This window comes from Vespula pensylvanica, chromosome 15 (assembly GCF_014466175.1).
Source record: "Vespula pensylvanica isolate Volc-1 chromosome 15, ASM1446617v1, whole genome shotgun sequence".
NCBI lineage: Eukaryota > Metazoa > Arthropoda > Insecta > Hymenoptera > Vespidae > Vespula > Vespula pensylvanica.
In genome coordinates this window covers 62,075-88,530 of record NC_057699.1, presented here as the reverse complement: position 1 = coordinate 88,530, position 26,456 = coordinate 62,075, and the positions used below count along the sequence as shown (strand labels likewise).

The following is a 26,456-nucleotide window of genomic DNA, read 5'->3' as shown; positions in this document are numbered from 1 at the left end:
TTATAATAAATCAACAGACAACTGATAACAATTTATGTCAATTTTAATAACTTAAAGCACGATTTGCAACTATGTACGCTTGTATAAACGCTTGTAGATAAGTGTTATTACATAGATATAAAATATACATATGTATTGAATGGTACAAATAAATTCGGTTGCAAATATAAAAAATATGTTCTAATTCTAGAATAAAAATATTTGATAATGAATGAACTTATTTATGAGCCAGCATATGTATATGTATGTGATTATGGTGGTTAATTTGTTTTATTTTATTTTTTATGAATTTATTATTATGCGATAAATTATGAAATCCTTGATAGTTTTATCGTTTAAAAGTTAAGTAATAATATTTCTGAATCTAATAAAGTGTGTGTGTGTGTGTGTATTTTTCATAATAACGATATATATTCTTATGACTTAGAAATTATTATTTTATTCAATAAACTTATCTGATCGTTCAGATCATTTCTTGCGTATATCATTATATATAGTTTATAATTATAATCTATAGATAATAAATTATAATATCTTGTTGTTATTTTTATAGATCAATTATAATATATGTTATTTATGTATGGTGGAAAATGTAATAATTCTCAATAATTTAAATGAATTATCGTAGAAATAATTATAAATTCATTTATGAATAATAAACAAAAAAGTAATTTTTTTTATTTTAAATAAACTAGTTAATTTTTAAACTTAAACTTTAGTTTTTTGTAGTTAGTTTTTAAATAAACTTTTATCATATTTTATTTCTCATTAAAGAAATTAGTAGAAAAGAATTAATATTTCTTATTTTTTCAGGCAATATTTCATTTCCGAAGACCAAGTTGGACAATCTAAATATCTTTCTATAAAACAAAATAAAATAAGCTACCTTCATTTTCATTCCAAAATGCAGTAAAATGTAATAATACATTTCTGAATCGACTTCTTTTTCTATGCTTTAATGAATATGTTAAATAAGAATAATAATTTTTGAAAGAATAAAAGTCTATTGCAATGATAGAAACTTAATTAGAAGAAAAAGGATGAAACGCGGTAAAAAGGAAGTTGCCGAAAGGATATAAATAAGTAGTTCAATAGACAAAAAAAGGAACAAAAAAGGAAGAGTGATAGGAGAATGATGAAATAGATGAGGGAGGAAATAGTAGAGATGAAGAAAGAGATAAAATAGTAGAAGATGGAAGGAATTGCGAGGAGGAGATGAAGAATGAGAAGCAGAGAAAATGGTAATAGAGATGTATGTGAATGGAGATACCTGCGAGAAAATGGGAAAAATTAAAAAGTGAAGTTTGGATTATTGGAAGTGATTTGAATGTAAGGTCAGGATAGGGAAGTGGAGATTTCGGTTGGAAGAGGAAAAAAAAAGAACAAAGTCAAGGGATAAAAAATTGAACAAGGAAAAAGGTTATTGATATTTCTGAAGGAGATGAAATGGGAAATTCTAAATGAAAATATAAGAAGATGAAGAGAAGAAATATACATATATGGGGCAAAAGGGAGACTTGACAATAGACTGTTATAAGAATTGGAGAGTTGGAGAAAAATGGAAAAGTTAGTAATAGAAGACAGAGTCCTTTTAACCACTATCTGGCAATTCTATGAACGAAAGGAAATGGGGAAAAAACAAAAGAGGAAAAAGAACAAGGATGAAAAAGGTTAAATTGGACGGTAGAATGGATTACTCTGGTAGTAGTAAAAAAAGGAAAAGAAGTGATGAGGAAAGAATATATAGGAAGTCTTTAATGCCAACCTTATATAAGATCTATATGGAAATGCTGGAGAAAAAGCTAGAGAGGAAGATAGGAGAAAAAAGATAATACCGGGAAACTAAATGGGTTTTAGAAAAGGTATGGGGGTGATGAACGATATGTACATGCTAAATTATTTGATAAACAGACAGATTAGTAAGATTGATGGAAAACTAATAGCAACTTTCATCAATTTAAGGACTACTTTTGATAATGTAGATAGGAATATATTGTGGAATGCAATGGGTAAGAGAAGGATGAAAAGGACTCTGGGTAAGAGAAGGATGAGAAGGAAATATACAAGGAAATGATACCGAGGGTAAAAGTCAGAGGTAAAATGGGAGAGTTATTATGAACGAGAAAAGGATTAAAAGCTGAGCTTAATACTGTTCAATTAACGCAATAGTGTTCAAAAACTTTACTATTTTTTTTTTATTAGATTATTTGATCTTATTATCATACATTAATTTAAAAGGTATTTAAAAGGTTTTACTTTCTTATCTCAGTATACTTTCTTATTTATTATAAAATATTATACTAGGAATCATGATAGGACGCTTGATTGATATCTTTCGATCAATACGTGCATAAAAAAAGATAAAAACAAAAAATTAATAGTGTCCGAGCAATTAATCATAATTAGCAAAGAAGCAGAAGATGCTTCCCTTGTATTAACTTCCTGTTATAGATTTTTGTCTTTTGTATTTTGTGTTAATAAAAATCTATTAAATAATAAAGTATGTTATTACTAAAGTAATTAATATTAATTATAAAGTTAGACCTAATATTTATTAACAATTTAATATTTGATAATATTGATAATATTGATAAATAACGATAACTAATAATTAATATTAACGGTTTTGCAAAGAAAGTATTTCAATAAATTTCAGCTGTAACTTCGAAAAATATTGGTAGCTAATCAAGACGAAATATGGTGGATGTCATAGGACGAGATAGTAAATCTGAAACATAAAATCTTAGCTTCTAGAAATTATGCACTCAGAAAATACAATTTCTTACATATGTACAGTACATTTTAATTATTAGACGCACTATTTGGCAATTAATATGAATGATGCGAGTATGAATGATTATATAGCTAAGGAATAAATATATATTAAGCTCAAAATGGCTTAATGAACGAAAAAAATCACTAGTGGATTGCACAGTTTATTCATGAAGTCAGACATGATAACAGATTGCAAAATAACGAAACATAGTCACAGATGCTCTGGCAAGAATTAACATCATTGATACAGTAATCATCGTTATTGAGATACACATATGTTTACTCTGTTAACAAGCAAATATCCAACGACACATGGCACTTTATACCGGAATCCAATATTGAATGAAGTGTCTCACAAAATCCAATATCATCAAACCCTTGGTAACTCAGGTAAGGCTATCATTATTGTCTATTCGTTATTCATTGAATAAACAATATTGCTTTCTAATTAAAAGATTGTTATAACTTTCATATCCTGATAACAATGCTTTCTATGAAATAATTGCAATCGTACTATATCTTGCCCTCAAAACATAGAAAATTTTATTTGAAATATTTATTTAAAGCATAATCTTCTAAATAAATTATGATTAATTTTATATATAAATAAAAAACTTTTTTATATTTGTCAAATTTTATTTTACATACTTTTTAAAAGAAAAACTTAAAAGAAAAGCTCTTGTTATTTACAATACCAAGAAGCAATAATCCATGTATCCTCTGAATCATAGGGGGATACCTTTGTACCCACGCATAAAGTATTTTTGGGAGTAAACACTTTTAAATTACTGTATGATATTGTATATTATTGTGTTAACGACGACCTTTCTGTTTTAGTTACTGTAGAAAAAGATATCCTTTTGTCATTACGTATTATAGTCTCAGCAAACTTATATAGTAGTTTAAGCAAACTTAAAAAATTAATTCAAATAAACTTATATAGTAGCAATGTAAATATCAGATTAATTACTATTTGTCGAAAATTGAATTCTTTTTAAAACAAAACGCACTCACTCGTATTGAACATACAAATGGTCATAAATATTTAAGTGTATCATAAATATGCTATATACGAATTTCGTTCATTTTCTTGTCTTATTATCGTTTTGTTTTACTTCGAAGTAGTTATGGAAAGACAGCACTGTCATACTTTTCTTTTTTAAAGAAGGGTTCATTCTTTTTGTACATATACATGTCTATTCCTCATAAGTTTACAATACATGACGAACTCCACTATCGATAAAGTTGACCTCATGGTCTAATTGCCCCACCCGTTGGTTCTTTCTAAGTATGTGTTCTATTCCACTGTCGAATAGCGATTCAGAAGTAACAGACCTTATTACATATATCTTTCAAAATTAAAAGTAGAAGGGGTATCTTCTCTCGTTTAATTATTGGGAACAACAATTTGTTTCTATAATTACAGTTTTATGTGCAATTTATCATGAAAAATTCGTTACTATAGAAAAAAATCTATAGAAAAAATATATTTTGAAATTCTGTTCTATAGATACTATTTTTATATTATTTTCATTTATTGGTGTCTTAAAATTGTATCTTGAAGACAACTTACTTAATTTATACCTTCCTCATTATGTTACATTTTTTCACTGTAAATAATCTGTTTCCAATAAGCGGGGAATGTGGAAAAATGAAGATAAATTTTTGTTTAATGAATATGATCATCCTTTGCTAATATATAACTTAAATACACAAATTTAGATATGTGAATTTAAATTAATTTTCTTGTGATTTTACCCTTACATTAAGTTAATACTTCATTGTTATTTAGTAGATGCGTTTCAAATTGTATAATTCATATCATAGTTTTTTAACGCATATTATTTATAAATATAACTATTATTTTCTGGTTATTTAAATAGAGATAAAACTATAATCATAGTATACACAGTATATGAAATTAATAGATGTAATTTTCGTGTAGTTTCAGTAATTAATCGTATAATTTAAAAAAGATGGATAAAAACAGTTAATTATTAACTCATAATCAAAGATTTTTTTTTAAGTTAACGGATTATTTTTCAGAAGTATCTTCTTATCGTCATACGAAATATTTTTAGGAATAAGAACTTTTACATTATTTGTGTATTATGCATTGTACTAAAGATGACCTTTCTGATTCAATTAAGGCTGTTCATCACTTCTGGTTTTATAATGGTTTACGCCAGCAATGAGAACGGACGTAATTTTTAACCGATTTTAATGAATAAAGTCTCATTTTAAAGATAAAGGCTTAATCTAGGATTTCTAATTTTTGAATGTTTAAAAAAGTTTTACATTTGTGAATGAACTATTCTCGAAAAAATACCAATTTTTAATACCAATTTTTAATTTTTCTCAAAGAAGATAAAGCTTTTTCAAAAATTCGAGAAATAGGAATCTTAGATTAAACCTTCGTTTTTAAAATTTCCTTATTCACAAAAATCTGTCAAGAATTATTAAATTAATAAAGCCAGCAGAAAAAAACAGCTTTAACCATATATCTTTATGCGCGCGCGTCTGTGTATTATTGGTGAATTCTAGCGGTTTTGTACATACGAGTCCTGTAGTTTTTGCAGATTATATATCAAACCTGATTGATTTAAAAATGAGAAAAAAATAGAAATCCGCATATCACATGCGAATATAAAGACTGAAATATATATATATATATTTACTTCGAATCTTTTAAGCATATATAAGTTATTACATTTGTTAAATAGTTTTTGTAAGAATTAACAGAAATAATAAAATTAGTTTTTAATATATCAATAATCTTTATTAAAATCTTCATTTTTACAACGTATGATACATTACTAATATAACAAATTATATTGATTTCTATATTAGTTAACGGATTATATTCAACAATACGATCATATATGATGACGAGGCAATAAGTAGTTAAAAAATACATTTTTAGCACATTCGAATTCAACTTTTACATCTACAGTACTACTTTTAACTGCTTCGTTTTGATGCGAGCAATCGATTACCGCGATATGATTCGTATTCTTCAAATTTTTGATCTTCAATAACGATAAAGGAGTCGACGAAAAAAGAATTATAATAGAATTTTAAAAATTTAGCGTATCTCGTATAAAATACTAATTTGATTCATATAAAAATTTAAATTGAGTTTATAATATGAGTAGAACTTGGAATTTTAAATATATCTTTATATCGTGTAAATCGCAATGATTGAATTTTGTATAATTCTTTAATAAATGATTTCTTTTATCAGTCTGAAATGTTAACTATCTTCTTGAAGAATTTGTAAATATCGTAAATGGCACTCTTCATTGTATTTTAATCAATTCGATTTACAGATCTTGGATTTTATTCGATGCGGTGAAAAGCACATTTTTATCTTTGACTCTTGATATGAGCTTGTATCGCGTATTAAATATAATATGTTTATAATCTTCAAAAAATCCTATCAACATGCTCATCGGTATGCGATAGTTGAACGTGATAAACAAATCCATCTTATCAGGATCTCATGTTTCGATTCCTTATTTTTGATTGTTTACGACAAGTGACAGATAATTTTTTAATGTCGTCGTTATATCAACATTTTTATTATGATTGACTTTAATACAATTTATCTCGTATCTCATTAATTATCGAAACAATGTCATTGTTATTCAAATAAGCTCTATCTTCTACGACACCGGACGAAGTTGACTTTGATTTACACTAATTTAAATGCTTCCACACTATTATAAATCAATATTTCCCTACGTCCAATCTCATTGTTACTTCTTTTTCGCTAAAATCTATGAGACTTCCATTTTGATCGATTACGCTCAAAATGAATCAATCTATGACTTTGATAAATAACGATGTGGAAGATAAATAATGTTCGAAGGCGTTTCGTATATCTTACTTCTTGGTTCGACGTTTGGAAAAAATTCGTGAATGATATGCTTAATTTTACCATTGTTATAAGAACGGGAAATAATACTTCATTTGATACTTATTATATTCATTTTAATAATTTTCACTGAAATATCGGATTCGTACTATCTACTGGCTTAGTAGCTATTCTTCTGTTCGAAAATCCTAATTATTAGTTTTAATGAAGTCTATAGAATACTTACATCTTGTTTTACTTTTTAATGTATTATTGTTAGCTCCTAAAACTACACATCCTCGGGATTTTTGTTTGGTTCTCGAAATAGATTATCTTGCAAGTAGTTACTTATACTCGAATGATCATAAGAACTTTTCAATATAATCTTTCTATCCTTATCAAAATATTATTTGTATTGTTCATTCGATCGATATTTGGAATTACGTGAAACATTTGAAAAGCGATTGATCTTAATTCACAATTTCCATTGCCGAGATCCAATGACAGGATACGAAAAAAGTATATTATAAAAAAAGAAAAAAAAGAACGAAGAGAAATCTAGTCTATACGGCCACACGGAGAATATTCGCTAGGAAAAAGGAAACGTTATTACGAACCTTTCGTTGACACCGAAATTGGAAACTTCGATCGCAAATATCGAAATTAGATATCGGAAATATTATAAATATGCTTCAACAGCAAGAAAATTATTTCGAAAATATACAACTTTAATAATATTTCAATGATAATAATATCATAAACGAAAGTTATAATTAATAAACATAATGAATTATTTTTATGGTAATGAAATACAATTTAGGGCTTTTAATAGCAAAATTAACAAATATAGATCTCGACTATCCAAGCCTGTAAAAAAAACGAAGAAAGAAGAAAGTTTTGATATATTAAAATCAAATGTGATATACAAGATTAACATTAATTAGTTTTCTATCTATGGTAATGTCTATATTACTTAGAACATTAATATACATATATACAAAGTCTATAGCTATGTCATACAAATTCACTACTTTAACTTTTATTTTTGGATTTGTAAAGTATAAGAATGCAAACATTCTTAATTACTTGATCTATCAGGTATAATTAACTAATATAACTACATAAGATAAAATCAATTATTATTTCAATGAACTATGTAGAACTTATAACATAAATAATATATATAGTTTTCAAGGTAAAAGAAGAGATAGACAAGTTATTGCTAGAATAATGGATTTAATTTTAATGATCCTAGATACGACAAAACAAGATGTATAACAACTTGTAAAGAAAAAATTAAAATTTGTTGACATAAAATTATTATGTTAAAAGTAAATATATATATTAAGATAAAAAAAGATAAATTGCTTTTTAATTCAACATATCCATTAACTAAAGTAAATAAAAAATTCGTTCACAAATGATGTTATATGAATATTATATTTTTAATGTAGAAGTATTATTTTGCAAGGATTGTAAAATAGATAAATTAATAGATGTTATTAATGTAAGTAGAATATATATCTATTATGTCTTTATGTATATGATAAAATAAATCAAATACCAAGAGAAGAGATAGATGGAATTGCAAAATAATTAAATAGTATTGTGGTGAAATGAATAATTATTAAAACTTTTTAGCCGATTTTTATTGATATTCTTCCAATTTTATTAACTTATTATATACAAGCATTCTTCCTTTTGAATAATATGATGTTAAGTCTTGGTTTCTTGAAAATTATTGTTTGAAAATTCTGGGACTAAATTTATCTCATAAAAATATAAACAAACAAGTTAGAGTAGAAACACTTGATTTTAAAGATGCACTGACTCCGAAGAAATGTCACAATTTTATTCATTATACGCTCACTCAACACTTCTAATATACTCTCATTCAAATATATGTTCGGTTTTATGTAGAAAATATCTTATTATATTTATATATATTTGAAATAAAATAGAATATATTTAAAAGATTAAATATATTTCTAAATATATTTCAAATAAAAATAAAATATATTTGTTTGCAAGCACCAAGTATTCATCGTAATTACTAAGGTAACAGTGTATTATACACAACAAAAGATATTATATGTACTAATGTTTACCAATAGACACATATTAAAGAGATATTATTTTTAATTAATAATACAATAAAAATAAATTAATCATTTTCAAACATGTATATATGACAATATTTATATATTATAAATATAATCAATAAAAGGCAATCACCTTACAACCTTACACCGTACACTTTACAATCACCTATCGGCATGCTGGACAAATTTCTGCCTTTGAATGTGAATGGCGTATATACAGAAATGGCGTATGATGGAGATATTACTTTCTTTCGACCAAGTTCTTTTCATCTATCTTACGTTATTTCTACGGTCCTCGTTACATGATAAAAGAAAAAGAAAAGTGTCTATGAAGTATTAATATGGATTATTAACAATAAACGATCGATCGAAAAACATTCTTCTCTGTAATTTAGACGTCAATTGATACTTTGGTTAGTCATCTATATTCATAGGTAGGAGTATCTCATAAACATTGGACTCGTTTAAAATCGTAAGCAATACAATATTCAGTGATTCGTAGACAAGATGCCAAAGGTACGAAGAAGTAAAAAATCTCCACCTGATGGTTGGGAATTAATTGAACCTACGTTAGAAGAACTGGAACAAAAGATGCGCGAAGGTAAATAAACTACGATAAATATGAAGGTTAGATATTTTCCAATCGATTCTTCTATTGTACAATTTTGTGTAGTGAAAAAGTACTTTGTTTATTTTCCTTACAGCCGAAACAGAGCCACACGAAGGTAAACGTAAACAGGAATCTTTATGGCCGATATTTAAAATTCATCATCAAAAATCACGATATATATATGATTTATTTTATAGACGAAAAGCTATAAGTCGTGGTAAGTTTTCCTTAATTTTGATTATTATTTATAATTATTCAATATCTACATTTTTTATTCCTTTAAAAAATATTAACATTTACACAGTCATATAATTTGTTGTAATGTTATATTACTTTCAGAATTGTATGATTATTGTCTGAATGAAAACATAGCAGACAAAAATCTTATAGCAAAATGGAAAAAAGTTGGATATGAAAACTTATGTTGTTTGCGTTGTATACAAACACGTGATACTAATTTTGGTACGAATTGTATTTGTCGTGTACCAAAAGGAAAATTAGAAGAAGGTAGAATAGTAGAATGTATACATTGTGGTTGCAGAGGATGTTCTGGTTGATATGTACCTTTATTGATTAAGATATTATAAGATATTATAAGAATTATCATAATAATAATATCGATCACTTATTACCTTGTACCTGTTAATTTATACTACTTTTTTATTTCTTATAATTAAGTTATATTTTCTTATATATGATGTATCTGTTATTTCATTGTAGCATCAATGGTTAAAAATAATAGTAAAAATTAACAATGAAGAAGATAGTAGTGAAATTGAAATAATTTCATTGCTTGTTTTAAACAGAGCGTCGAGGACGCTTAAAATTCTATTGAGGAATTTCTAATGCTGAATGCACCCACCAATTATTGGTCCATATCAGATTTGTATTTCTTTTCATACAAGTGTAAAATTCATATTGATTGGCCAGTTTCAGTAAGTGTATTAACACATTGGCGCAATACTAGTTAACAAATTATTGGTACTTTATAATAATTTTAATAATTATTTAAACAATTATAATTTAAATCCTACAAGAATATTTATAAGTATTATTACAAAAAAATGTTATTGTACTCTTCAAAATCTATGGCTCAGCGATGAAATAATTACGTTGAAATAATTATATTGAGATTAATAATGGGATCATGTTGTTAGCATATATGATGAATGTGCTTTCAGTGATGAAACATGAAGGACTTCACCGATTGTTTTCCAAATAGTCTAAAATCTTATAAATCGTGCCCGATCATATTTAAATTAAATATTAGACTAAAGGATGAATTAGAATACATTTCTATAAAACGTTAAAATCAAGATAATTCATACAACATAACCTAAAAATAGGGTATGTAATATTATTGAAAATAAAAATGATTTAATTGATAAAATTAAATCTATTTACTAAGTCGTTCGAAGGTAAAGGATACATGACGAAATTTCAAGAAAAAATTGAAAAATATTATTTAAAGACCCCAATGAGAGAGGTAAAAAATCTGGATTCGATGGTAAGTCAATATCAAATAGGACAATAATGAAAAGGAAATTAAAATCATGTTGAAAAGAACAAATTTCTTGCAATTATATGATTTATACATTAACAAAATTTATTTTACTGAAAAAATAATTTAAAAGGTATTTTATAAATATTTGCATGATATTTAAGATAAATTTTTGTTAAGAAAATCTGAACAAAATGCAGTTTTACTAAAAAGAATCTGATTTGGATGATCGAATTTACATATATTCAATAACGTATGCATGCATGTAGATATGTATTTGTAGAGAGAGACAAATATTATTCGAGAAAAATGTTCTTTGTGTATTAGCATTCAAATTTGTAATTAATATTTAATTCTGTATTTGATAATGCTAAATTTTGGTATTATATTATATATGATACTGTTCTATAATTCTTATTTCATAGATATATACAGTGATAATATATAATAGAGATCGAATCAGAATTTGTATTTCAATATATAATTTCCTGTCTACTTCCAATTTTTTTTCTTTCTAATTTGTCATTTTTTATTTATATATATTATGGTTATATTAAGGTGTTTAGACTGTAATCAAGAATCGTTCAAACATTTGTTATAATTAAAATATTTGTAATATTTGTACATATACTAAAATAATAAATAGTAAATTTTTATTATAATAACTTTTGAATCTAAAAGTTTAGGACATAAGTATCTTAGTACTTTTTTGTAGAAATTAAAAAATTGCATTGTCTAATCTAATCAAAACTATAAGGTTATATTTAGAAAAAGATGTGATTATATTTTCTAGGTGCATTAATACATAAAATTGTATAAATTTATTTACAGATTATGCATCGGTGAATATCATTTAATCTCAACTTATAGCATTTTTATCTATCCATACCATTTGGAAGATACATTGTTCTAATAGTGTAGGATATCCTATATATATATATAAAGTATTTAAATTCTGGCATATCTAGTCCAGACTTTCATAACTTACTACAGAGCATAAAGTTATGTGGGGAAGTTAAACATACCCAATACAAGATCCTTTTGCTTAATTAAAGATTAGTGCGTGGAAATCTCATACATTCTAACTTCTTCTTATCAATTTTTTAAAACTTAATTTTTCTTGATGTGAACAAATTTCAAGATATTAGAATTAAGAGATGATAATATAGTATATAAATTGAGTAATAGTATATATATTTTAATCTTTATTCACATCAATCTTCATGAATTTATATTCTAAGAAAGAAATTACTTATTTATGATAATTAAAATAAGATACAAAAATTTTTGACTGTAAATTGTCTAAATAACGATTAAATACAGCATCAATTGTAATAATTGACATGGTAATAGATTTATTCCTACTAGTATTTAATTTCAAATTGAATTGTTCCTCTAAAAACATGATCTATGGTCAGGTTTCCTTTGAATCCAATTAATATTGAAATTACCATTGAGAATCATTAGTAATTAGTTCAAATCTTTTCTTTACAATTTAATAACCTCATTAGTGCATGATATTAATAATAAATGAATAAACTAATAAATAATAAATAAATAAATGATAAAAGATCTCATCAAAATTTTTGTTTGAAGATATATATAAATGACAACCATGAAAATTGTTTGTTTATTTTCCAGTCTACATTGGGCTGCACAAAAGTCACCAATTCCTGTAGAATAGAGATATCTATTAGATTAATCTGTTTTGGATGTAACTTCATCTTATGAATCACAATGATTGTCATGTCATTTGCATTTTTGTGCATTATTTCTGCGATTCTTGTATTTGAATGTTTAAATTGTGTAACACAATAAAAATTGCAAATACTTATTTTTATTTCATTCTAATAAAAATTAGGAATATCTATTCTTATATCATTTTTCAGCCATGTAATTGATAATCTCTAATAAGCAAAAAGTTAGATTATAGCATCATCGATGTCCACAGAATGAGCCTATTTGATTTGATAATTAAATGAGCAAAACAAACGTAGACAATTGAAAAAAGTAATGGAAGAGTAAAAATAAATGTGTGTGTGTGTGTGTGTGTGTGTGTGTGTGTGTACAACGGAACACAGTCACTGTAAAAAACATAATTTTTTCAAATATGGATTTAAAAGATATTATTACACATACACCGATTATTCTTTATTCTCAATGTTTGTACATTTGTATATATGTTTCTTTGGCAATACACATTAGTTAACAAATGTACACATTATGTCGACACTTATTTAATGTTATATTTAATTTTATTTAATTTAATAAAAAGCTGAATTTTTTCAACTTATCTTCGCGCTATTTACTGCATTTAAAATTTCATTTATTTCATTTTAAAAACAAAATCTTTTAAAGGAAATGAAAATGTTAACGTTTCTTTTAGTAATTCCGGATAATTCATATCTATTCTATTAACAGCGTTTTTTGCTCATGTATAATGTTTGCAAATCTTTCTTTTGTTGTTACTTTATACAAGCTAACCATCGTCTATACAGAACTATATTCGTATAAAAAAAGTGATAAATATACATTATTAATTAATTGTAAAATTGTAATTAAATATGATACGGTACTCTTTCAATCAATATATATCGTAATATTTATTTATTTATTTTTTATTTTTATAAAAAGTAAATCAATGTAATGGAAAGCGTATATATTTTCAATTGCCAATATTCCACATTCATTGTCAATATTCACGTTCAAAAATATCGCGTTAGAAATATATGTGCATTTTCACCATTTGAATCGTTTGCATACGTAATGTTGGACAAGTCCGTGGAATAGAACACCAGTACGTATATGGGCACGCGTAATGTATCGAGGTAGAGAGAGTAAGAACATTCTCCTCTGTCTCTATTCTCGGCTTTTTGGTGGTGGAAACATTTCATTTTCTGTTCTGCCCAACCAAATTTACTTTACGGCGGTTAAAAAAATTTCGCTTCAATAAATTTCTATGATAAGACGCGATGTTACGCAAAATAGAGAGGTACAAAAAGAGATAATATTTTTATTAAAATGTCATTTGGCATATTGACGGTTAATTGGTTATCATTCGTTAGATATCGTCAGTTTTACGATATAAAGACGAATTCATGAGTATAATTATAATTAATTTCATTAATCGAGTTGTTTATTACTTCACAGTTCAATAAACATTTTCGTTATTTCTATTTAATAAGTAATCGGAATAATAAACGAAATAAAGATATCATTCTATGAAGTAATTAGTCAATGATTGAAACTACCTGATATATTCGTAATTTAGCTACTCTTTCTTTTCTTTTTCTTTTTTTTTTTTCTTTTTTTATTAAATATCGAGTTTATTCAAAGGACTGTAAATGATATATTTTGTCGATGCAACTTCGGTGTATATAGGATAAAAGACAAACTATAGTTTAAAACTTATATCCTAGATGAACATAATATTGTGTTCAATAGATCTCAATTAAGATATATACATAGTTATAGAAACATCTCCTAAACCATTAAATACGAAGATTATGATATATTCCAGGAATTTGTATAACTCTAATAGCTTGGATTCAAATATATTAATATATTCAAAAATATTAATATCATATAACGGTTGTCCGTTGTGTTTGCATAAATGACGAGGCTGATTCGTCGATTGTTAGAAATAAGGCATTTCGTTATAAATGATGACATTCTTCATAATTTTTATTTCAAGTTATTGCTCACAAGGCACTTATTTGATTGATAATAAAAAAAATATTCTAGGTAACTTTATTTCGTTTCTACTTTATCGATCGATGGTATACACGCTTTATGTTCTGTTATGTCAATATCATACAATCATTATAAATATAAAGTATTTATTAATAAATTTTTCATTATAATATTGAAATATGTGTGTGAGAAGTATGGATATTATATATTTATGATCCTCATCTTACAATTCAAACATTCATTATCGATAAGATGTTTAATATGTTTGAATCATAAACACAACATATTAAAAATATGAAATATTAATAATGTCAGATTGGTGCAATGTCATTTAATATTAATTTCATCGTAATTATGTAAAACTAGATGACGAAAGAATTGAATTCGTATTTCCCGCCTACTATCTGTATCAAAAACATCAGGTCTACTGATATGTCTACTCGTATATTACTCGTATTGTTTTTCCTTGGGTTTTGTTGCTTATATATTTTTTAGTTTTCAGTAGTTTACGTCGTAAATGCCAATCATATGAAAAATAAATTATCAGGATCCATCAGTGTTGTTTTATTTGCTTTATTAGGTAAAACAGAAGAAAAATTTTATTACCACATGATTATTTTTTATGATAAAATAACATATTCAAAGTGTTATTTCTTCACTTATAGATGTTGTTGCACAATAATGGGAAATGCTGGAAGTAATCAAACAGTCAGTCATAGCCATACTTCAGGTAGAGATCATCGTCACGGTAAAGAACATGCACCACCTTCTCCAGGAAAGGAAAGCCAAGCATTTGTCTTTGACAAAAAGTCGAATCAAAAGCTAATCTTCCAATCGTCTCATGAAGAAGAAGAGCCTTATTATACAAAAGTATTTAACAATCTATATAAATTTCTTGTGACAATAGATATATATTTTCTTTTTTATATAGATAAATCAACTGGATGGAGATAATTTTACTGGTCTACGTCCTAGATCAAATACAGTGTCTGAAGGAACAAAAGTTAGTGATAGCAAAGTATTGCCTACAGTTTTTAAGTGGGAAGGTGGTGGAAAACAAGCATATATTAGTGGGACATTCACAGGATGGAAAACACTGCCTATGGTAAAGAGTCATGGTGATTTTGTTACTATTATTGACTTGCCAGAAGGAGAACATCAATATAAATTCTATGTTGATGGAGAATGGAGGCATGACCCTGGTTTGGTAAGATATAGATCTATTAATCAATTTAAACTTATTGATACTGTAAGAATAATGATTAAATTGTCTGTTTAGAAAATAGTTGATAATGGTATGGGTTCTAAGAATAACTTAGTATCTGTAAAGAAATCAGACTTTGAAGTTTTTCAAGCTCTTGCTAAAGATAGCGAAGGTGTTTCTAATAGCGTTCAAACCGAATATGGTCAAGAAATACCACCCCATAAACCATGGGAGAAGATAATTGGACCGCCAATCTTACCACCACATTTATTGCAAGTTATTCTTAATAAAGATACACCGTTATCTGTGAGTAACTATAAAAAAATTATTTCGTATTAATGTTTAAGACTTTATAGAATATAGATATTGATTATAAAGTATTTTTTCAGTGTGAACCAACTCTTTTACCAGAACCAAATCATGTGATGTTGAATCATCTGTATGCTTTGAGTATTAAAGATAGTGTTATGGTGTTATCAGCCACGCATCGCTATCGAAAAAAATATGTAACTACTTTATTATATAAACCAATTTAATGATTTACATCATTCCTACATGTGTGATACTTAATCATTTTGGAACAATATCATTATATGAATAATGAATTGCACTCACTATTTAAATAGCAGAAACTGTAGGTAAGCTGAATTATAAATGACAAAAGTTGTTTAACTGTAAAATAATATAATTACTATTTATTAAAGCAAATCAAGTATTTTATAAATTTTTTAGAATTGTCAGGAATATAATGCTATATTGTATATTATCTGTAATTAAGCAAAGAAGAGAAGCAAATTTTGATTACTGATTATTATTGAATGAACTTTATCACTTGACATATTAACTAAGGAGTTATAAGAATTGCTGTTTCTTATTATGTCAAAATTAGAATTTAAATATCATTGTTGGTTATTTCTGATAGATACGCATAAGGTGGTTCAGATCGTGTTCTAAGAAAATAAGATCCACTAGCAGATTTATCTACATGTTCTCCCATTAAAACTATCCCAGAATCAATGCAATCACCATTTATATAACTATCCCAATTTTCACATTTTACTGCAGGAAGTCCAGTTTTGGAATTAATACTTTCTGTAAAGTACACGTAGGATCGTCCATGACTGCAAGCTTCTAAAATAGAAAAGATGCAAATGTGTTATTTTGAAATCTTTCGATGCTAGTTTTGTGAAGTATTACTTACCCATGACTTCTGGGATACAGCAACAACCAGGTTGAACAGCTGTTCCTGCGTTTGGATAAAAGTCAACTTTACCTAGAGATTGAAGATAACCTAGAATACCACCACAAGAATGAATAACGTCAACGAATATCGCATCAGTTAAATCCAAACGAGTCTTATCAGAAGCAAGCATGTGGAATCCAGGCAAAGCTGGATCCAATCCAGTAATTCTGCCTAATTTACCAGAAGTTATTGCATCTCCAGCATTACCAGCTACATGTGCACCCAGAGAATGACCTAAGATATATTTAACAATGTAGAAAAATGTACATTATACAACTTTTTCAATTATGCATGGTTTACTTTTGCTTTAAAATTAGTATAAGATATACCAAGGAAATGTACGTCTTCAGCAGTTAAATCAGTTTCTGTGACTAAAAAGTCAATGAAATTGGCAGCATCCTTTCCTACACGAACAGTATTTTGCATAGGACCAAGATAAAAAGTACTTGCAGCTAAAGGTTCCCAGTCAACGAGAATGATATTGTAATCATCGTGTTGCAAGTAGGCTATACAATAACCAAAATGGAATTTGTTCGATTACAGATACATGGATACAATTTTGTAATTATATATTGACTACCTTCTTTCATGTTCCTGAGACCAGAGCTCATAGAACTGGACTTCCATCCATGTGTTATGAACTTTGTTTTTCGTGATGCTTTAAAATCAGAATCGAAAAGTCCTGCAGTATCATTAATCATAAGTCTTGTACCATTCTCTGGACCAGACCTTTAATTATATTTCACAATATACAAGGAAGATCTTAATAATTTATCGTGTACAATAAATCAGTATATAATAAGCATACCGTGTGTAAAGGATATAAGAAATCTTTTCATTATCAAGAATACCTCTTATGCTATCTTCATACTTTAATATTGCTACTTGAGGTAAACCATTCCCATCCGGCATAAATATCCAATCTTCTCCATATCCATCGTATCTTTCACGCAAACCACTTTCCCATTGTTCAGAAATAACAAAGTCATAAAATAATACAAAAATAAATGTTTCTATCATTAAATTTAATAAAAACATTTTAATTTATTAAAAATTTAACTTAAGCAGAAGAAAGAATTTGAATACCTTAAGATCAGAAGGCTTGTATAAATCCTTATTTATATTGTCAGTGTAATGTTAATATACTTTTTCCTGGCCCACTTTCTTCTTGGTTTTATCTCTGACACCGTATCATGCAAGCGGAAATACTATCAAGTAGTTTATTAACAATTCTTTAGGCATTTTAATCACAAACGAAAGAATACAGGTTTCAGACTGATTTCTGATTTCTATATATATATATATGTCTACCAGTTTTTCGAGATTATTTAACAGCTGGTATCATTAGAGAATATGAATAGAAAAGAAGGTGATATTCTTGAAGAATAATCTCTTACTGAATAATTAAACATTTGATACACATACGTTAAATACAATGATAAATTGCAAACGATATAAGAATGATACGAATGATGTTGCTTTGTATATATATTGAATATATTTTATCAGATGGTGTGTGTGTGTGCGTGCGTCGTGCGTGCGTGTATATATATCTGTATAAGATATACTTTAATTCTTTTTATACCTTTTTTATTAAATACACATTTCGTTACAATTTAAAAGCATTTCGATAACAGTTATAAATATGTGGTTAATGGCAACAATAATTATTTCCATCAAGTACTTAATTATATGAGAGTATCCTAAATGCTGTACTCTATCGCTTTCGATTGCATCAAATCTTTTTTTCCATATGTTATTAAAATAATCATACGAATGAGTCATTTTGCAGACACTAATAAATAGAATATTCTTTTTTTTTATAGACATTATAGATCATCAAAAATTTCTCCTTCAAGTGCATTTTCAACAAAGTATTTAATTAACGGTATTCTTTAAAAAAAATCTTGAATAAAGGTGATTTTAAGTTATACAAATGGTTTCCGCTTATATCAGAAGTGAATATGAAATCCATAGTGCATTTCTTCAACTTTACACTGCCTTTATATCTGAATACTTGATACTGAATTTATCTTAGATTTTTTTCTCTGTATCAAACCATCTATCCATAGATGACTAGGAAAGACCAGAAGACAAAGTTTGCATTTCATTACTATTTACTAAAACAACAATGCATTTCATGGTATTTATATATATATATATATATATATATATATATATATATGAATTATATACAGAATTATAATCCAATAATTTGTTTACAACCTCATCCAATATAGAAATTCTTGTGTGTGAAAATCTATGTTAAAAGACAAATTCTAGATATAAACACAAATATACAATCTAAAGTATAATAGTACGATATTTAAATATTTAAATATTAAAAATATTACCAGTTTTTTAAGTATATCAATGGCATAAGAAAAATCATAATTTCAATAATAAGATTCAACAGCTTGTATTATGACAATAGTTATTGAAAAAAGGTACAAATATAGTTTTTAATTTTTCTGCACTATTGGAAGAAGGATCAAACAAAGTTTTTAATCCTCCCAATAATCCTGGGATACTTATTAAAAGTAAGCGTTGAGATTTGTATATTAGGTTTAGGAAAAAACATGCCTACAAAGGGATTTTCTTCTATCAGAAAAGAATTTTTGTTAAACGGAGTAACAATTAAATGATAAATACTCATAATGACAAGATCAAAATATCTCAAGTAATAATATTTCATGAATCAATATATAAGTAATATAAAACATATTTTGCGAAGGTGAATCTTTGTATGCTATACTAGTGAAAAACACATTTAAAAATATTCTATTTCATTTTATTTTTTTTTTTTTAATACCTTTCAAACTCACAGGAGGTTTCATTCTTTTGCTCTATATAATAACCATTTTTCATCATTAACTGTTTCCAGTCAAGATTTATATGAAAAAATTTCTATATGATGTTTATCTTATTAATACTATAAATTCGATCGCTTTTATAATGTATAATAAATGCTATTAATTATTAACATATTTTTTTATAAAATGTATATTATAAATGATTTTTGTAATTATATTTGCAAATCAACAATGCATTAAACAAATCCAATCCATTTAAATATTTAAAAATGATATATAAGACATCTCTAAAGTTTTTCTCTATCTTTAGTAATATTTAATATAATATTTTTCAATCGACTGACTAATATTATGTTAAAAGAAGCCGAAAGTCTAGTCGATATTAATCTGTAAAAGAAGTTTCTGAAATATGAAGGTGACGATATGGAAACGTTTTATTTTTTTATATTCATGCTTATGTAAAGAAAATGTTTTAAAATAGCCCAGCAATCACAAAACGCAGTATCTTCAAAAGTACTGTAATTAATTAATTTTTAAAACATACCTTCAAATTTATCACAATGAATTTATCATAATAATGCATAACAAAAGAATAATTAATTTCCCTGAATAACAATTAATAAAATTTTTTCTTATAGCTTATGTTTAACCATATTCAATAAAATGATAAAGCCATATAAGAATATCATGTGTAATACAAATATTTCCAGTTAAAATTAAACATGTTCACTAAAACATGAATATTTTTTATTTAATATAACATGATTTAAAGATGATAATAGTAAATTTTTTCCCAATTCTTTTTTTCTAGATCACCTTCAGTTTTTTATAAATAAAACTAATTATTTTACACCAATCTTTTGGTGAATATCGAGACGATTCAATCAATATTATAAAGAAAATATTTCTTCTCTCATTAAATTAAAGAATGATTAAAAAGTATCCTTTAATTTGATTAAAACCATGTTTAAAATGGTATTTAGCTGCAATATATTTATGTAGACAACAAATAAATGAAATAAACTATATGTAACTTCTTCTACAGCATATACCGATTGCTATGTACCCATCTATAATATAATTCTCTGCCGCTTATCTTCCAACGTTGTTGGAACTCTCAATATCATTAAATGTGTTTGAATGTACAGCAAGAGATATTTAAAAATTGTAGACGACAGATCAAATCAAAGACAACTAATACTAATTTATTAAGAACTACGGTAAAGAAGTGTAACATGTGATATTTCTTGTTAATAAGATTATACAAAATTCTTTCATCTAGGATATTTTTTAAATTTAACAAGATTCGCTGTGGTATATTCGATATAATCTTATACTCATTGGTAGAAATGAAATAATAATTATTATAGATTAAAATAATAATAGATATCGTCAATATAAATGAATTAAAGTATTTTCTTTTCTCTCTTTTTTCCTACCATAATATTTGTTAACAGAGCTATTGAACCTAAAATAACACAACAAACTAAAGTTGAGAAACTAATTTAAACTAAACTAAATTAACTAAAGAAGTTAACTAAAGAAGTTTATTTCTATAGTGTGATATAGTAAGTAATCAATGTAATCGAAGAAACAAATTTTGTTGTTCCTTTCTATCATCGAAATTTCCTATCGTGCTTTTTTTAAAAACAAAAGAAAATAAGACAATGTAAATTAAAATATTACTATAATAATAATGTATAATAGAATAATATATTAATAAGAACAAATGATTATTTACTTATATAATATTATTTATTCACATATAATACTAATATATATTACTAATTATTTGTAACAAAACATTCGATAAAATATTGTTTTTTGTTGCTAATTTATATACTAGTTATTATATCTATCAATTATATTTATTATTTTTTATATATTTTATATGTCATGAAATAAATATATTTATATGTTATGAAATGAATATTTTATATATGTCATCAAATAAATGCATATTGATGTTATATCTAGGACAGATCATTATAAGACTCATGCTATTATTAAAGAAAGATATAAATATGTAAGATTAACAAATGTGAGTTTAAAGCCTACTGAACTACCTACTCTACCCAAATGAACTTGATTGTTATGTTACACATGAAAGAGCATATATACTGATACGATAGATCTGCATCGTTATACAAGTCCAGTTTGCACTTGTAGCTCATATTTTGTCCATATCTGTTGTTAAAGTTACACATGCTCCAAGCGAAAGCTCCTCTGAATCATCCTCTGAATCATCCTCTAAATCATCTTCTGATGAACAGACTTAACAAAAATTCGAGAAATCATTATAACAAAGTTTATCAATTTTATAATATCAAGAAAATAATATAGTAATTCGTAGAGTCACTAAAAATAACAAAAAAATAATATCGGAGGAAATTAGAGAATGAAGAAAATATTTTTATTGGAAGAAGAAAAACAGAATCAAAAGGAAGAGAAAACAAGAGAAAACAAAGAATATAAAAATAGAAGATAATGAGGAAGACAGAGTGAAAGAGAGATATTACAAACTTTGGATAAAGAAAATATCTTTTTTTTTAGTATTTGGATATTTATCGTCATTATTATTGTCATCATTGTTGAATGCAATAGATCAATAAAGAGTCAGCTAATAAAAGACAGCAATTTTATTGGCAGGTAAACAAATGGATGAGTCAATGCGCGAAGGCACGATGGAGTTTCGCCCATATATTGACCCAATCAGCCTTAATCAAAAATGCAATGCTTCAATTGATGTCTCCTTGAGCGGAAACAAACTATCATAGATCAAGAATATATTTTGAATTTTTTATTATTCATTTCACGTATTAATGATGTTTACAAGACGCATCAGGATATAAACGCATTTTACCTGCTGTTTAGTGTCATATTAGTTTGGGAGTATCTAATTTGGACGCACGTGATTTTGGGATTAGAAGAAAATCTTTCTTCTTTTCTTTTTTTCTTCTTTCTGTATTTAATTATTAGAATTATTTCATTATTTTAAAATAAACAACATACGGATTAAAAAATTTTCATTAGTTTTAATTAGGATTTTATACTAATAACGTATTAACTTACATATTTAAGAAGATTCATCAATTGACAAGGTTTATCATTGACAGAATGCTTTATAAATAAAAATTCATTATAAATGTATTTCTTAACTGTTTAATGTTATACTAATGTGGATATATTTAATTTATATACACATGATTTTTGTGTTTAGAAAAATTTTTTTTTTCACTTAATTATGAAAATAATTTTAGAATGAACGATCAGAGCAGAACAGGTTAAAGCATACATATTTGGTAATATTTAAACTAATAATACATAATTATAAATAAAAATACCTAATACTTAATACTAATTAATTTAAAGTAATTACGTAATACTAATAACATTTAATAACACATTTTTATAAGGTATTTTTATATATTAAATATATTATAATATTTTATATATTACATATATTATTATATATTAAGATGTATGCAAGTTATGCAAACTATGCAAGTTGTGTCGAGAAATGTTAGTCTAATTGAGTGTACGAATTGTTGTTGTCCTAACTGTATGAAGAAAAAAGAAACTAAAGGTTCTTTTAACCTATATGATGCAATTATGGCTTGAACTAAAACTAATCAAGTCTGAACATTATTTCCGAAATTATAGCTGTTTAAAACTTGAAATCTGATTTTATTGAAAAATGTTTAATCTAGAAAAGGGGAATATCCAAACTATCTACATAATTTTAGTTCCGGTCATAGATAAATATTCACTCGATATATATGCAGAATGTCAAGTTAATCGGTCCATTAGTTTCTAAGAACATGGTCCAAAAGAAAAAAAAAAAATATCAAAGAAAATAATCAAAAATATAGTCAATTTGAAAAATGTTGTTTTGAGAAAAAGGCATTTAAAGTTTTCTATACTATTACGAATAGTACGATTGAAGTTATGATGGATAACAATTGATTTCAGTAATTTACCTGTAATCATGTATATCCGAACCATACAGAAAATTTTCCACAACTTCAAAAAGTCTGGTAAAATAGTTCTCTCTTTAAAGATGTTTAAGATTTTTTGAAATCCTTCATTAAAAATGACGACTGCTAAGAAATTTACAATTTCCATGATCTGTTTTCTACACTGCAAATGTTTTGGAGCATACACATTAATGAATTTAAACTTTTGTTTTATATTAATGAATTTAAATTTTTAAAGAAAGAAGAAAATTAATTATAGATTTATATATAAATAATTAAAGTAATTTTTTGAAAAGAAGTAAAATAAAATAATTTAATTTTTCTAATACATGATCTCAATAATCTTTTTTATTGTTTAATTTAATATTGATTTAATCTTTGAATATATATAATTGCATAATTGAAAAAATGAAAGAATCTAAATAGAACTAATGTTGAATATTTTCTTTCTTCAGAAAGTTATTTACAAATTTATGTAAAGTGTCCGAAGTTTAAACGATCAATCTTCGCAAGTATATTTTATGGATAGAAATAAGAAATAAATGTTACATAAACATAGGTTTGCATATCATTACATAGTATTACTTTGAAAATAAAAAAAGAAAGGAAAAAGAAGTTGATTTATGTTTACATTTCAACATCGTAGAGAGATTGAGCTTATTTTTATTCTTGGTATTTTATACTTCATTTGCTTCAGTTCACTGAATGCATCATTACTGCTTTTAATCAATTTTTGTCACAAATAGATTTCATTATTCCCTAGGTAAAAGTCTAATGGTATAAGATTTAGTAATCTTGTGGACGAAACTATGTGTCCTTCTCGATTAATCCATTTTTCACAATGATGTTGTCCATTTTTAACAAAAGTGAGCAAGATAAGCTTAGAAGAGATGCAGAAGGTGTAGTTATTTAATCTTCAACACATAAGATGCAAAGCGCAGAAATTTGAGAATAATTAGGAAGACTCATATAAAATTTTAAAAAAGATCAACGATATGATGTTCTGCATAGAATAATATTCAAGAAAAAAAATAAAGTTGTTCATGCAGGTCATTTGGCACCATATATAGATAAGATGATTAAAAACAGAGTGAGGCAAAATAATAGACAGATGTAGGGACAAATGTGTAATGATTAATGTCTTTGAATGGTTAAACATAGCATTAAGGTAGAATAAGTGAATGCAAGACTGTCACTATCATTCTCTAGTATGGATTCTCTAGCTGGTGCCTAGGCCCACAATTTATTAGCGGATTTGTCCAAGATTTTGTGTATTTATTTTATCTTGGATACATATTTGTTTTAGGACAAATGCATAAAGTATAACAAATATAATTGACGCATATAATAATCATGCTAATGAAATTAGTATATAAATTTAAAACAAAAAACAAAATTTTGTCGAGTGTTTTGTCAAATATAATTAGTGAATACTTATATATATATATATCATATATTATTATTATAGGAATAACAATAGTAATAATAGTAATAAATAATAATAAAATATAGTAGTAATAATGTAAAATGGATTATCCCTATAGATAAAATTATAAAAAAATAGTTGGAAAATAGTTGGAAGCAAAACCTTATAAATAATATGGAAACGAACTAGTATTGTAATCTTTATAAAAATAATTATATAATATATAAGTATATATTCACTTATTGTTATTTTTGAAGAAATAATTGACGAATGTATATTCTTTATGTGCATTTGTCATCAAACAAAATTGTACTACTGCTGTGTCCCTATTTAGTATCGATCATCTCTAAATTTACGTCAGTCATCAAGGAATAAAAATAATAATTCGTTTACATCGATAATAGAAAAAAACCACCAGCATTCATTCAGTCTCGAACCTATGATTCCTGAATTACGAACCTAGATGCTCGCCAATGTGCTGCACATAGCTCGTAAAATTTCTTTTTAATGTATAAAACTAAAATGAATTACAACTTTTTCCAAAATTGAACAATATTTTAGAAATTCAAATTGCATGTATTTCCTTATTTTTGCCACAGAATCATTTGTCCACAGCTCATTAAAATGACCAGGTGAGTTACTATAGCTTTTCGTTGCGAACATCGTGAAACGCATTTCTTCGTACTTGGAAATCAGAAAATCTAAGCATCAGCTATATACACACACAAACAAGTAGACAATTCCTACTTCATGGAAACAAATTCAAACATGATATGAAAATAGTAGTGGAGATACGAGCTTCTTCTTTGCCGCAAATTTCGAGGGGTGCCACAGTACTAATTTTTTTTCGTGAAAAATTTTGAAAACGTTATTTATGTCATCCATGAGAACAGAAGATATTCTTGACCAATTTTGATGAACAACATCACATTTTGAAGACGAAGGTTAAATCTAGGATCCTATTTTTTCGAATTTTCGAAAAAGCTTTTTATTTGTGCATAAACTGTTCTCGAAGAAATATTATTTTTAATATAATTTTTTTTCAAAGAAAATGAAGCTTTTTCAACAATTCGAAAAATAGACATTCTAGATTAAACTTTCCTTTTTAAAATGAGAGTTTGTTCATCAAAATTGATCAGGAATTACATCTGTTTTCATCGATGATATAACCATTATAAAATCAGGAGTAATGAACGATCTTGTGCATTTCTTTTAAAAATGAAAAAAATCATGTAGAACTGTAATTATTATAATAT

At 26.0% G+C, this 26,456-nt stretch overlaps 3 protein-coding genes and 1 long non-coding RNA gene across 13 annotated transcripts; 3 read left to right on the top strand and 1 right to left on the bottom strand.

Moving 5' to 3' along the window:
- The first annotated feature begins 56 nt into the window (after positions 1–56).
- On the top strand, positions 57–2,500 carry LOC122634566. Its single transcript, XR_006328427.1, has 3 exons — positions 57–243; positions 814–1,862; positions 1,963–2,500. It is a non-coding gene; the product is annotated as an uncharacterized LOC122634566 (long non-coding RNA).
- Positions 2,501–2,934: 434 nt separating this feature from the next.
- Positions 2,935–9,974, top strand: LOC122634564 (protein BUD31 homolog). Of its 7 annotated transcripts, none has more exons than XM_043823626.1 (4): positions 2,935–3,165; positions 9,168–9,334; positions 9,438–9,560; positions 9,683–9,974. In XM_043823626.1, exons 2-4 carry the CDS (start codon positions 9,241–9,243, stop codon positions 9,898–9,900), a joined length of 435 nt encoding a protein of 144 aa, XP_043679561.1. In that variant the 5' UTR covers positions 2,935–3,165; positions 9,168–9,240; the 3' UTR covers positions 9,901–9,974. The 7 variants fall into 7 exon arrangements, 6 of the variants coding, with proteins under 6 accessions (XP_043679561.1, XP_043679559.1, XP_043679563.1 ...); XM_043823624.1 differs by lacking the exon at positions 2,935–3,165 and adding an exon at positions 8,919–9,066; XM_043823628.1 differs by lacking the exon at positions 2,935–3,165 and adding an exon at positions 8,926–9,146 and having other exon boundaries at positions 9,236–9,334.
- A 4,983-nt stretch (positions 9,975–14,957) lies between these two features.
- On the top strand, positions 14,958–17,272 carry LOC122634528 (5'-AMP-activated protein kinase subunit beta-2-like). 3 transcript variants are annotated; one of them, XR_006328413.1, is made up of 6 exons: positions 14,958–15,117; positions 15,203–15,407; positions 15,469–15,744; positions 15,817–16,047; positions 16,131–16,379; positions 16,807–17,272. XR_006328413.1 is itself a non-coding variant. In XM_043823550.1 (5 exons), exons 2-5 carry the CDS (start codon positions 15,219–15,221, stop codon positions 16,275–16,277), a joined length of 843 nt encoding a protein of 280 aa, XP_043679485.1. In that variant the 5' UTR covers positions 14,958–15,117; positions 15,203–15,218; the 3' UTR covers positions 16,278–17,272. The 3 variants fall into 3 exon arrangements, 1 of the variants encoding a protein (XP_043679485.1); XR_006328412.1 differs by having other exon boundaries at positions 16,474–17,272; XM_043823550.1 differs by having other exon boundaries at positions 16,131–17,272.
- Positions 16,609–18,459, bottom strand: LOC122634526 (pancreatic triacylglycerol lipase-like). Of its 2 annotated transcripts, XM_043823549.1 has the most exons (6): positions 18,071–18,459; positions 17,793–17,942; positions 17,565–17,713; positions 17,314–17,490; positions 16,943–17,218; positions 16,609–16,872 (listed from the first exon to the last, which is right to left on the bottom strand). In XM_043823549.1, the coding sequence occupies exons 2-6, from the start codon at positions 17,894–17,896 to the stop codon at positions 16,634–16,636; spliced, it is 945 nt and encodes a 314-aa protein (XP_043679484.1). In that variant the 5' UTR covers positions 17,897–17,942; positions 18,071–18,459; the 3' UTR covers positions 16,609–16,633. The 2 variants fall into 2 exon arrangements, with proteins under 2 accessions (XP_043679484.1, XP_043679483.1); XM_043823548.1 differs by lacking the exon at positions 18,071–18,459 and having other exon boundaries at positions 17,793–18,040.
- Positions 18,460–26,456: the final 7,997 nt, after the last annotated feature.